Raw genomic sequence first — 13816 nt, forward strand, 5'->3', positions numbered from 1 at the left:
AATACCTAGGTTCGATAGATGCTTTTTAACTCCGCAATGCCCAGTGAGAAACACTATGACAAGTCGGATGCCACGTCATCCATCCTAAATTGATATGAAGTGTTTAAATAATTTATTTATTACCTAAGTCATGATATGCCACATAATCTGTACAGGGTAAATGCTACAAATATCTTACGAATCTGTCAGACCCAACAGAAGATATTAATAAACAACAAGGGTTCTCGCCTTTGTTTCTATAATCGTTTCAGTTCAAAGTAGGTATTTTCAATGACTTCTGAAATGAGGAAAATATACAAAATATTGTATAAGAAGTATTGAAGTGATCTTGACAAAAGAACTCGCAACGCATTGTCGTGCGTACATCACAAGTAGATTTTCACATCAACAGCTTTTGTATGGTCAAACGGAATATTATTGCATATTTGTTGACGTTTTAATTATTTTCGGTTAACTCAGTCGAAATTAAAAACTGCCAAAATCGTTTGCATGAAAAGCAATTTTTTAAGATGCCTTGGAATGATCCAAATCGTGCCGAATTATAGGTTGCTACTTTTGTTTTGTAATAAACGATTATTGCAAAATTTTATAAACCCATTGGAAATTTGTCCATTAATGATGATTTCTTATTCCAAAATAAGCTAAAAATAGTTTTACCTTTGAAACTTGTAAAAAATACAGACAAATTTCCATAACTCGAATTTCTATTACTCGAATTTTCTATAATTCGAACTAACAACAGGGTTTAGAGAGCAAATTACATACAATTACAAAAAAGTTCTTTAACTCGAAGTCTACATAACCTTTCCTTTGCAAAATGGTATTCAACTAATTTATTATAAAAATTTATATTCATTACTCGTTCTTCCGAAAAATATCAGGGTTATTCACGTTTTGTCTTGTTATCTTATTTTGTTCTATATTATTCTAATTATATTCAATTTAGGACGTGTCCGAGTTAGGCTAAGTTGCGTTCTAAGTGAGGGAAATTCTAAGTTGTGCCGATAATGTAATGATGTGTCGATACGTGTTGATAAATGGCTAAATGTGTGCAGTGCAAAAAATCCCAAAAAATCTCCCATTTGGTTTAGCATCAACTTAGCCTAACTCGCACACGACCTTAATATCAAAGCGGGCGAAACGATTCCCATATTTTAGTCTCATGTGGGAACTATAAAATTCTAGAGCACACTAAGGTGAGAAGCTCTTAATACACTATATCCTATGTTATATTCTTCATCGCCTATGCGCGGGCTATGAAGGAGCTGAAATATTGGTTACATGATTAATATTATATTAATTAAAATCGAAATAGTAAGATGAATAAATGGTTAAGACGAAGATACAAAAAAAATAGACAAATTTGAGACTTGATGGCAATAGGGAAAATTAAATAAGATAAAAGCAAATAAACACAATGTTAAAATAATTGTTTTATGTTTTGAAAGTTCCTTTTTTATTCAAAATATAAAATTTATCAATACAAATAGTTTATGTATCACAGTAATTAGCTCCAATAATAACAGTGCCTTTAGGTAACAGTGCTTTAGGTCCAAAGCTACAGCTTCCGTTTTGAAACACTAACGAATTAATATAAAGGCGTGAGGCATACGCCTTCATATTAATTCGATTTACTACCTAAACAACTAGAAGTATATATCTTTTGAAAGTGTGAAAATCCTTTTGACTTTACATTTTCTGTATTATATCAGCAAATTTGTTAACATTGCTTAGTCGTCATAAATATTCTTAAATTCTTATCGTCTTTTTACAATAGAATCATGACATCAGTAGTACTTATTCATATCGGTGATTATTCGAAATGAATCAATGATCTGATTCATTCCGAAAACCATATTAACCAATAAACTTCTGACAAAACAACCATATTTTTTTGAAAATATACATAATTGTCAAATCAATATTTTTTAAAGAATCTACGTCTATCTACAGAAATTAAATAAATGGATTACTATTGACCCTCAAGCTGCACGATTTACTACAATTCATTGACAAAACAGAAGGCATTCACTTGATGTGACTAAATTTAAATTGCAGTTAATGCATTGTGGCAAAGTTTTGTTACATTACAGAAAAGTATCTAATAAAATAAAAACAATATGCCAAAAACAAATAAAATAAACACATCACAATCACTTCTGAGACACTGTTTTTGCATACTCACAAAACCATTCCATTGCAGCAGATTATCAAAACGATCATCAAATCAATGTAGATGATGCTTCTCGTGAGTTACATTTTTGAAACTGTAATGTTACACATTACTCGAACACACACTGCACTATACTCTTCCTCTTCCTCATCCAAATCCTCATCATTAACTTACTATGCTGCCATTAAACCATAGCCACCGACTCAAACAACAACAAAAACACCGAAAGATACCTTCAACTACGAGTGAAGTGCATGCATCTCGCTGCTTCTGCATGATCATATGGAGTATTCGTACCTGTGGCATGACATCCAGCACCAAGTTAAGTTATGCGTTGTTGTTTGTGCTAGCGGTGCTGGTGTGCTGGTGCTGGTGCTGGTGCTGGCGCTGGTGTCGTTGATGGCAGTTTAGTTAACCGAATAAGATGATTTGAACGTTGGTAGAACAAACACATTGATGATAAGCAAAAATGATGATCATAATGCACATATGGTTAGATGCAGTACAAGTGACGGCTTTATCGGTTAAATAGCAGATACAACAACAATTTCAAATAAAACAGCTGTATTTATAGACACAGAAATGTTGAGCGATATCGTCGCATTGAGCGAAGCAGCACACATCTCAGAATAAAATAAAAAAAAAACACAAAGTACATGTAATGTATTTTTGACTTTGCAGTTTGAATCCTCGACTTTCAGTTTAGTAATCTGTCAAAGCAGCATACAGCACATATGCATGTTGAGTTCAATATAAATAACTGGCGATTCGAACTTAGAAATCAGTCAGAATCAAAGTTTCTCAGCAAACAGTTCATAGTGAATTGTGAAAGAGTGGCTAAAGCAGTGCATATACAAAGGATAGAGTAAAGGACTTAACTAACATACGTAGTAGTCCGTATCCATAGTGGCAATAAAAAAATTTAAAAAGAATTTATACAAAATAATAATTAGTTAATTTGATTAAAAAATATTCTAAGTAAATATGTTTAAAAAGTTGTGTTTTTTACTACTAATTACAACCACATTGGCACGTCCTGAACCACCTCTTAATGCCTATCTACCTCCAATGGCAAGCGCTGCCTCCGCACCATCTGGTAGTTACAGCGCACCTGGTCGTGGTCGCACTGACACTAACATTGCTAGTCCTTCAAACTCATATGGTGCACCAAATCAAGGTGGCAATTTAAGTGGCGATACTCCAAGTAATACTTATGGTGCTCCTCAACAAGGAGGTAATGGACGTAATTTGGGACGACCATCAAGTGCTTATGGTGCACCAAATCAAGGTACAGGTAGTCTTTCAAATGCTTATGGTCCACCAGACCAAAACGGTATTGGCAATGGACGCCCTTCAAATACTTATGGAGCACCCTCTTTTGGTGGTAGCAGTAGCGGTCGTCCGTCTAGCACTTATGGTGCACCTGGAGAAACAAACAACGGCTTATCACGTCCATCGAGTACTTATGGTGTACCCAGTAATGGTGAAGACCGCAATGGTGTTCTTTCCAACGCTTACTCACCAAATCAAATAACGGACAATTTAGGTCGACCATCAAGTACTTATGGAGCTCCTGGCCAAGGTGGAAATGGCAATGCACGACCATCAACTAATTATGATGCACCAGATCTGAATGGTAATGCACTATCGTCACCATCAAATACATATGGTGCTCCCAGACAAGGTACTGGCCAACTTTCTGGTAGTTATGGTGCCCCTAAACGAAACAATGGACGTCCAAGTGGACTATATGGTGCACCTGAACGAAATGGTTTGTCGGATAGTTACAGTGCTCCAGCCTCTGGTAATGGCAATGGCAATGGCAGCGGCAATGGCAATGGTAATGGTAATGGAAATGGTCAAGGTAATGGACGTATTGGTCAGCCAAAACAGGATTACTTGCCTCCAAACCGTGCAACTTCCAATGGAAATGGTCAACGAGGTGGTGATAGCAGCTACCAATATGATCAAGGTAGCATCAATGGCGCTGGTGGCTTACGTGGAGCTGGCGGTGTTAGTGGTACTTATGGTGGTACTGATGATAGTCAAAATAATGTAAGTGAACTAAAACTATACTTTTGCTTTACTTTGCTACTGTTCTTACTTGTTCTCTTCCAAACAACAACAAAACGCAAAAACAACTTACAAGCTTCTTATTCCTTCTACTCTTAACTACTCTACAATTTTACACGCAGAAACTTTTAAGCTTCTCATACTTTTATTTATTTTAACCTAGCTAATGCTTTTTGTGCTAAATTAAAAAAACTAAGGTGTCAAAAAATGTCATTAAACTTTTCATAGGAACCTGCTAAATATGAATTTAATTACGAAGTTGAAGACGCACCAAGTAGTCTGTCGTTTGCGCACTCAGAGATGCGTGATGGTGATTTCACAACGGGCCAATACAATGTTTTGTTGCCCGATGGCAGAAAGCAAGTAAGCGGTTTAAAAATAATTTCAGCTTCCCCCTTACCCGCTTTTCCTAACCATAGTACTGAATTTAAAACCTCATTTTATATTATTTTGTAGATCGTTGAATATGAAGCCGATGAAGAAGGCTATCGCCCACAAGTGCGTTATGAAGGTGATGCTATTACTGGTAATGGTGTTGGCGGTCAATACGATGATGGTCAAGGATATAACAGTGGCAGACCAACTGGACAAGACAACTTAGGACAAGGCTACACCAATGGTCGTGCAGGTGGACAGGATAACCAAGGACAAGGTTATTCAAATGGACGTCCAAATGGCCAAGATAGTCAAGGACAAGGCTACAGTGGTGGTAGACCAACTGCACAAGATAATTTAGGACAATCTTATGATGGTGGTAGATTAAATGGAATTGGCGGACAATTTAACGATGGTCAAGGTTATACCAATGGCAAACCAACAGGACAAGATAACTTAGGACAGAATTTAGGTAATGGTCGTGCAGGTGGTCAAGATAGACAAGGTGGACAAGGATATTCTAATGGACGCCCAAATGGAAATGGTGGTCAAGGAAAAAATAATGGTAAACCAAATGGTCAAGATAACCAAGGGCAGGGTTACTCAAATGGTCGTCCAGGTACTAACGGTACTGGCGGTCAATTTAATGATGGTCAGGGATACGGTAATGGTAAGCCAAACGGACAAGATAATTTAGGACAAGGATATACAAGTCGTCGTCCTGGTGCGATTGGTAGTGGACGAAATGGCGATCAAGACTCATTTGGACCTGGTGGACAAAATGGTCTAAACGACGGCAATGGTTACAATTATTAATAAAATTCCTCGTGTAAAGAAAACTTCGAGAACAATGATATTTACTCCTGTATGATGTGCTCTAGAATACGTATATATGAACTAGTTTTTTTTGTATAGACCTTTTTATTATTTACATATTGTTTTAAGGAATACATATGTTTGTATGTATGCATTTATCTTTTATTATATAATATATATAAATTGTATTTACTTTATTGTTAAAATTCTGATATATTCCTTTTATAATCTTGAATCCTAAGTTTTAAAGAGACTTTAGCTTTTTTTATCCTGTTCCACCTATTTTAGGTTAGCATAAAGCAAGAAGGCATAGCAAATGTTGAAATAAAAAGTTGGAAATTAATTATCCAAAATAAAAATAAAAAATATGTATTATTTAAATGTTTTCAATTCTAATATTGTTCTTAAATCCATGATTCACAGTCTACAATCTACTCATTTCATCAATACGTATCATTAAAGCCCATAAGAATGATGGTAGCCACCGATCTACATTTAAATTATGACTATTAAGATATTTTAACTTAGAGTAATGATTATTATGAAACTTTAATAGTAAAGTAACATTACTGATATTTTTTCTAAATTTTTCTGGATAATTAAACAAAAATTAACAAATTTTACTAAATCAGACTTACCATCCATACCATCAACTTTTAGCACTTCTTCAACTAAAATTTTTTCTTTAAAGAAGGAAGTGATTTTTATGTTGTTTTAACTATTAAATAATATTTAATTTAATTTTTTTTATTAAAAAATATTGTTTTTGCTTTATAACTACAAATTCTATTAACTATTATTTACTACCAACTAATTTCATTTTCCTATAAAGGACAAAATTTTTTATTTTAATTCTTATTTTAAATAACTTAATGCTTATTAACTGTATTATATATTTATTGAACCTATAATTGTATTTTTACCCTCCTCATAGTCTCCAAAATTTGTCCATGTATAGTTCCATAGACGAGGATCTGCTCTTGGATCTAAGGGTTTATTGGAAGGTGGCACAGCTGTGCTATTAAAACGTTGAAGTTCATCAAGTAAAGAATTTAAAATGTGAGGATACCTAGAAGGGATTTTATATTTAAATTATTAAATTACTATTCTTACTTTATAATTGTACAGGTTTTATTATGTTAACAACTACATACTTCTCTGATAAATTGAACTGTTCGCACGGGTCATCTTTAATATTGAATAGACATGGCGCATTGAGTGGATTGCATATTGCACCTTGTTGCAAATACAAAAAATTCACAGCGCAATCTACTGAGGCACTTCTACGCAAACGTGTAATTTCTGCCAAACTCGGAAGAGCTTTCAAAGTGCTTATAGCTCGTCCTGCTAAACCTCTATAAATTTGTCTAGTATCATACATTTTTGGATCCCGGATGCCCGCAGGTCCGTACCAACCATCCCAAGCACCTTGATAGTTGGTGCCTTTAACTACTTTCCAATCCCCAATGGTTATAGCTGCACTACCCCATATATCGTCGATATTATGCAAAATAGTTCTTCGTGGAGAAATTGTATTCTGTGTTAGGGCATTCCAAATACTAACACCATCTAATTTTGCAGTTATATTTCTATTTAAAATAAATTATTAAGGTACATATAGTAACTAAATTTACACATTCTAGTTTTTGATCATGTTTTTTAAAACTTATAAAATCATGTTTTCATTATACTCGTATTTTTATACTAACGCTAATGCATTATCTCCTCCGATTGCATCAACAAGGGTGGGAAGCCAATCTGTTATATGAATTGTTTGTTCAGATACACGACCTGTTCCTCTTATTTTTGGATACCAAATCAAACCAGCTCCACGTACTCCACCTTCCCAAAGAGTATTTTTCACACCTCTTAAAGGCCAATTTGATGCATGATTAAGATTAAACCCTTCAGCAGGTCCACCATTATCAGTACTAAATATTATAATAGAATCATTTAACATTTTTTGTTTTTCTAATTTTTGAACTATTCGACCAACAGAATCATCTAATTTTGATAACATAGCTAAATTTCAAAGAAATATTTATATATCAGTATTATTGATATGATTAGTATATATAATACTACAAACCAGCATATTTTCTTCGTTTAAAGTCTTCAATGTGTTTCATCCTCTCTACTGCATCATCAGGTGCTGGTAATGGATTATAAGGATTTCCTGAATGTACTGCAGCATGTGCAACATACAAAAATAATGGTTGCGAAGAGTTGTGTAAACCTATAACACGTAATGACTCATCCGTAACTAAATCTGTAGTATATTTGCCATGTAAATCGTAAGCCACATCTAAAGCTATAATCCAAATAAAATATGTAGATTCAACATTTGACATTTTTTAAAATTCTTTTAAATTTCATAATATTGCTCTTGTGAAATTTTTTCATACCACTGCGCATGTCAAGGCCCCAAGATGGATTTTCCTGTGCTGTGTGATCGAAATAATCATGATGACCAGTCCAAAAACCAACATGAGAACGAAAGCCTCTATAAAGTGGTGTATATATCCGTTTGTAATGACCCAAATGCCATTTTCCAGCAATATGAGAGGAATATCTGTATAAAAAATATCTGGTAAACAAGTATCCACATACTAATTGGAACCTTTTTGCATACCCTAAATCATTAAAGTATTCGGGCATAAGCTTTTCGCTTAGTGGAAGTCCACGTGGTTCAGCTCCGTATAAAACTGTGTGTTGCATACCTATTAAACAATATAAATACAAATGCTTGAAAATCTTAAACTCTTACGTTTTTTATTAACCCAACTCAAAAAATACACAAATCCTACCTATATACCTGTATGTATTGGATATTTTCCCGTCATTAGGGCGGATCGTGATGGAGTACATATCGGATTAACATAATAACGGTTAAGTATTATGCCCGTATATGCCAGAGCATCTATATTAGGTGTGGGGATTTGTGCTGAGCCATGAAAACCAACATCATTAAAACCCTGTTAAAATAGAATAAGTTTCATTTAAATTTCGAATGAAACAATAACTGTCATACCAAGTCATCTGCTAGTATAAATATAATGTGAGGTGGCTTTCTTTCTGCTTTAATTGGTGTGACCTCATCTTTTTGTGTGGTTACGAAGGATACAGATAGTAGATATAATATTGTTTTTAAAAAGAAACTCCATTTGATTCTCATATTTTATGTATGCAGTAACTAAAAATAGAATATTAAACATTATTTTTATTACATCTGTTTAGTTTAAATTCTGGTTCATTTTACACCATGAACCATGGAATGCATCAAAGGTATGCTCATTGGATATGCCCAAATAGCAAAGTTTGAAAGACAACTTGTCAAATAGAAAAAAGAAACTCCATTTGATTCTCATATTTTATGTATGCAATAACTAAAAATAGAATATTAAACATTATTTTTATTACATCTGTTTAGTTTAAATTCTGGTTCATTTCACACCATGAACCATGGAATGCGTCAAAGGTATGCTCATTGGATATGCCCAAATAGCAAAGTTTGGAAGACAACTTGTCGAATAGAGTTCTTCAGTAACAGTTTTGAACGTAAGTATAAAGTTTTGAATAACTGTTGAAATATCATTGCATCCATAAAACTTCATTTGCAGCATATGGTATTTGGTCTGAAGGTGTCATAGTTCCCTACTTTTTTGAAAATGGGGACCTTTCAGACCTGAAAAATTCACACAATCCTTCAATTCTGGCCCTTACGATTATATAATTACAAATTATTTTTGCGTGAAATTAAAGAAATGGATGTACAAGAGGATTGTACTTGATAAATTTACCGAGCATATAATTTTACATTGTGTTGTTGTAAAATTGGTAACAAGATCATGCCGTCTCCCACCGCTGGACTTTTTTTTTAAAGTTACGTTAAAGAATGTTTATAAGGACAATGCTCAAACTCTCGTCACGTTGAAAGCATGAACGCGATATTTTTTAAAATATGACTGAGCTATTGCTACGTATGTGGCCACAAGTCTTCGGAAACTACCTTAAAAGAATCCAATACTGTAAGATTTTCTACATAGAACATTTAAATGAAATTATACATTTATTACATTAATGGTTGGGTTCAAATAATATATGCCAATAAAAATTTATTCAATATCTTATCTGTAAGTGGTTTTAGATATTTACGTATTCTTTCAGAAAAATAAAACGTATAATCCTGAGCTTTAACAAGTTTGCTTTTTAAGCTATTGTTTATATATTTTTACATAAACATTTAGTTTATATTAGTTTGGAATTATAAAACTTATACAGCGTAAACGAATAATATTTTCAGTGTAAACACGATATTCATTCTGACTATAACTGGAAATGACAAAATCGAGCCTATAAGAAAGATTCACAATGAATCTGATACTGTTGATCGGAGTAATATTTAGAACCTACATTTAATAATATACAGAGTAGAAGTATGTATAGAATAAAGAATGATCTTATACGAGCAATCAAAATGATCATGACAGTTAAAACGAAGATCTGATGATCACATCATTACCGCAAAAACAATTAAGGGAATCACTGTTTAACATAACTAATCACTATTTAGTATTTATACTAAATATTCTAAAAAAAAATTTATTGTATAGTAATATATAATTAAATTGAAGCTTAATAAAATCATTTATATATCTGTCGTCAAAGTAAGTTATTGTTGTAAATATTTAAGAAGAAGAAAAAACTTTGGTATTCAGGGTCACATTTGTCCTAATGGAACTTATAAAGAACTAGTAAAGATCAAATGAAAGAAGTATGAATTTAAACTTGAGTCGAATGTATTTTTTAATTGGCATCAATCAATTATAATTTTAAGGTTACTACTTTGACATAATTATTGTAATTCAATACATTTATTATGAGTTCTTAGCCGTAAGATTGAAAGAAAGAAATAAATAAATAACTTATATTTATTTATTATTTTCGGAATCATATGACATTGTTTTTGAGAATGTTTACTAATAATAAAATGAACAGATGTTAAAAAATGTGTTCTTTTATTTTGTGTGTTGACACTTAAAAAAATATTGTTATAGTGTATTAAGTTACTGAGCTAGAGATACCCAACTATATGCTGATTGAAATATAAGTCGGTATTGGGTAGTTGAGAAATAATTTTTTTATACATTTTAGGTAACCACCTCCTATAATACTTCGTTTCTATAAACTGTGATCTTTAACCGATATTTTAATAGAAATAACTTCATCTGAACTATAAAAATAATTCCACAATTTGCGAGTACTTAATCTGAACTACATATGTATTTAAATACTCTCTTGTTCTCTCTTGTTACTCTCTTGTTACTCTCTTGTTCTATATATGTATTTTAAGTTTTCCATAAACCGTTGTTGTGTGATTAATTAAATTATTAATAAATTATAAAGACACTTTTTTAATAACTAATATGAGATAAAAGTTCTCTGTAGTATATTGTCTTCCTATGTGAATATTATAAACAATTAAGATTCTGATATCTGGCGCTGTTTTCTTCTACTAAAATCACTAAATTTGCTATAGTGACACAGTTTTTTAATCTCAATTAGCAGGAATGACAATAAACCTTAATTTATGGAATAAATTTTCGCTTTGAATAATTAAGCAAAAAGTTTTAGTTTTTAGTTTTTTTTTCACGTATTTTCTATTTTTATTAGCTTTTTGTTTATATTCTCATTTCTATAGATTTTTTTTCAGCAAAAAAAAACTATGCCTGCCAGACATACTGCCGCCGTTTTATTTTTCTTTTGAAATAAATTACAAAAAAAAATTAAAAATTACTGCAAAACTAATTACAAAAAATATTGTTTTTTTTTTATTGTTAATAATGTTAATAACCTTTGTTAATTTTTATACAAAAATAAGAAAAGTGAAAACCTTTGGCTTTGCCGATGTTTACTTACTCTTTACATACACTTATTTGGAGTTCATTAATAAATTAATTCTTATTTACAATTATTAAATTAAATCATTATTAAATTATTAATAATGAAAAAATCTTATACACCATTTATTTAATTTCATTAAGTCACATTGTATTACTACATTAGATTTTTACGCGTTTAATTTATGAAGTAAACCGCTTTAAAGAATTTTAACAAGACATTTTATCATTTTATTCTTAACTATTACACTAGGTGGAAGATTAACCCCATTAAGATTTTGGCCATAGTTTTTCAATATCAAAGATCGCCCTAATCGCTTTGATGCCAAGCTAAAGTTATCAAGCTAAAGTTCGACATACTCCCTTTCAGCTTGTTGACAACTTCAACTATCTCGGTGTTATACTAACTCTTCGGCACAACTTTATTCCACACGGTGTCTGTGCCCTTTGTAAGTACAACCAGCTTAACTGTGAAGTTAAACTCCTCTGCTATAAACAGCTCATTCAATCCATATTCTCGTACGACTTCCGAATTTGGTCTGTGATCACTTCTGTCGAGATAGAAAGAATCCGTCTTTACGACCACCAGCTCCTACGTGATCACACTAACTTAAAGCGGTAGCTCGATAGCACGCACTTCACCGACTCCGTTCTTTACGACAAAGCTGAAGTCACTCCAATCAACCATTACCTTCTAACACTCACCCGGCTACATAACTCTCTCCCGACGTCTCAACCCCAAACACCCTCCCCTTCTGTCGCCCTCGTCCAAGCCATGTGCTAAAAACCTTCCCAATACCTCACACTATACTTCGATAAGAGCCTTTCTGATGGCTCCATCATCCCACTCTATAACCAAAAGTTTCGTGATCCTGGTCACAGAGTTTACCACTAACCCACCCTACCTGCTTGCACAATAAGCCACCCCCTTCACTTAATCCTCTCCACCTGTGCTACGCTTTACTTTCTACCTTAGATAAAGTTAAGCCTCTTGATCACATCTCTCTCCCTTAATTACTGGAATTAAGTTCCACATTGCGGTGGAAATATTATCCATTCATTCCTAAGGGGTGATTTTAGTGGGTTAATGTTTCACACTCTGGCTGTTTAATTTTTCACCTACTGCAAAAAAAAATCTGCAGCTATCAGGAGTTAACTACTGATATTAATCATTCCGTCAACTTTTACAGAATAACTTCAAACAAATGGACATAACTTGATCTATGTCATAACTCGATATAAGCAACTATGCAAACTTAATAAACCATTTCACACTGTGTGTAAGGGGTACAAAAAAACCGCTTAGGTAACGAACACAAAAGTGCAGTCAATAACCAACAATTCTTTTCTTCTTTGTTTTATAACTTTTTGTTTGTTTTCTTTAAATTGTTTGTTTTAGTTATTTGAAACGTAGAATGTAGCTGAATCATATACATAATAAATCTCAAATGTAGTCGTAGTGTATGAATTCAGAGAATGAGATCTTCAACAGCTATAAACTTACAGATTAAATATGATGATGCTTAAATATTACTTTTTCATCAGACTATGTTTTAGTGCATTGAAGGTATATTAATTCTCTATGTGGATACTGTCAATTTATTTAATCCTTTTAAAATAATCTATGGGTCACATATTTATTATACTGATATTGCTTTAACTATATCTAAAATTATTATAAAATATCAACAAAATATATAAAATATTTATACATAAATAAAATAAAGTATAGCTCTTGCCCCTAACCTCTATGAATTGAATTAACAGGAATACAAAGAACAATAATAACTCGGTTTGTTCCAAAAGTCTAACAGTTACAGGTGGAGCGATATCCACACAGTTTAAACTTATCTGGATAATAATTTAAATAGAATGTAAAACTGTACTGTATAGTTAGATAGTTAGGCATGATTTTGAAATCTGCCACAGATGGCGCTAATGATATAAACCTTGGCGCAAACAACACTTTATATAGTTTTTACAATTCTCAGGTACAAGCTAAGCGCTTGCTATCATTAGTAGATAATATTTAGAGTACTTTTATTAAAATTTTATTTATTCCGATGAGAAACTGGATAATTTCATGAAATATTTGTAAAAGTCAAAATGATAAATTTGATTATTTTTATTTTCACTGAGAAATGAAGAAATAATTGCAAACATTTAAATAAAACAATGGATAGAAATATTATGCTGTGGTCGATATCTTTACTTTTTTTATTTTTATGGGAATATGAATTTTTTTGAAACCATAATTTGATAAGAAACTCATACATATTTAACTTTTGTATACCTCAAATTATCAGCGGTTATTTAAAGGTTTTTAAGTCTAAACTAATTTTTAGACTAATTAAAAAAAAAATAAAAAGAAAGCGGAACATATTACAATAATACATAATAGCATAATAATATTTTTTATAATATTTTGATGAAATTCTGATTCATACTTGATCTTGATCCAGCTTCAGAAAAAAAGTCA

General features: G+C 32.2%; 2 protein-coding genes across 3 annotated transcripts; one reads left to right on the top strand and one right to left on the bottom strand.

Annotated features, from left to right (window-relative positions):
- The first annotated feature begins 2943 nt into the window (after positions 1–2943).
- LOC119682409 (pro-resilin) lies at positions 2944–5570 on the top strand. Of its 2 annotated transcripts, XM_038095843.1 has the most exons (3): positions 2944–4228; positions 4475–4609; positions 4703–5570. In XM_038095843.1, the coding sequence occupies exons 1-3, from the start codon at positions 3158–3160 to the stop codon at positions 5435–5437; spliced, it is 1941 nt and encodes a 646-aa protein (XP_037951771.1). In that variant the 5' UTR covers positions 2944–3157; the 3' UTR covers positions 5438–5570. The 2 variants fall into 2 exon arrangements, with proteins under 2 accessions (XP_037951771.1, XP_037951772.1); XM_038095844.1 differs by lacking the exon at positions 4475–4609.
- A 654-nt stretch (positions 5571–6224) lies between these two features.
- On the bottom strand, positions 6225–8630 carry LOC119685747 (arylsulfatase B-like; the record flags this gene model as incomplete). The annotated part of the gene is given in 8 exon segments (XM_038100122.1): positions 6225–6506; positions 6592–7026; positions 7147–7459; positions 7527–7748; positions 7843–8009; positions 8070–8157; positions 8253–8412; positions 8469–8630. Coding segments are annotated over 8 exon segments (1710 nt in total). The 3' UTR covers positions 6225–6325.
- Between the last annotated feature and the right edge of the window lie 5186 nt (positions 8631–13816).

Source organism: Teleopsis dalmanni, chromosome 2 (assembly GCF_002237135.1).
Source record: "Teleopsis dalmanni isolate 2A chromosome 2, ASM223713v2, whole genome shotgun sequence".
Taxonomy (NCBI): domain Eukaryota; kingdom Metazoa; phylum Arthropoda; class Insecta; order Diptera; family Diopsidae; genus Teleopsis; species Teleopsis dalmanni.